General features: G+C 60.2%; 1 protein-coding gene across 1 annotated transcript in view; it reads left to right on the forward strand.

Moving 5' to 3' along the window:
* The window catches only part of IL4I1 (interleukin 4 induced 1), a gene marked incomplete at its 5' end in the record, with an annotated part of 5,425 nt that overhangs the window by 3,491 nt on the left and 1,570 nt on the right, over positions 1-364 (forward strand). The window contains 2 exons of the mRNA XM_010139470.1: positions 4-134; positions 296-312. Coding sequence (XP_010137772.1) covers positions 4-134; positions 296-312 — 148 coding nt within the window. The remainder of the gene's footprint in view (positions 1-3; positions 135-295; positions 313-364) is intronic.

The raw sequence follows: 364 nt of genomic DNA on the forward strand, positions 1-364 counted from the left end.
GAGTATTTGATCAAGAGAGGGAACCTGAGCCGCGGAGCGGTGGACATGATCGGCGACATCATGAACGAGGACTCAGGGTTCTTCCTCTCCTTCCTCTTCTCGCTGTGGCACTTCGACGTCTTCCCGAACGAGACGTAAGACCCCAGCGTGTGGCGCTGCACCGCGACAGGACGTGGGGGTCGCTCCCCAAGGGCCACCACGCTCCAGGGGAAGGTTCTAGATCCAGACCCGCTCATTGGGTTTAGCTCTCCTAAAGCCCAACGTCCTCCCCTCACCTCCAGCTGCTTCTTCTCAGGTTTGACGCCATCACCGGTGGCTTCGACCAGCTCCCCGACACCTTCCGGAACACGCTGCCCAACATCCT

The sequence above is a fragment of the Buceros rhinoceros genome, unplaced genomic scaffold (genome assembly GCF_000710305.1).
Source record: "Buceros rhinoceros silvestris isolate BGI_N320 unplaced genomic scaffold, ASM71030v1 scaffold29497, whole genome shotgun sequence".
Lineage (NCBI taxonomy): Eukaryota > Metazoa > Chordata > Aves > Bucerotiformes > Bucerotidae > Buceros > Buceros rhinoceros.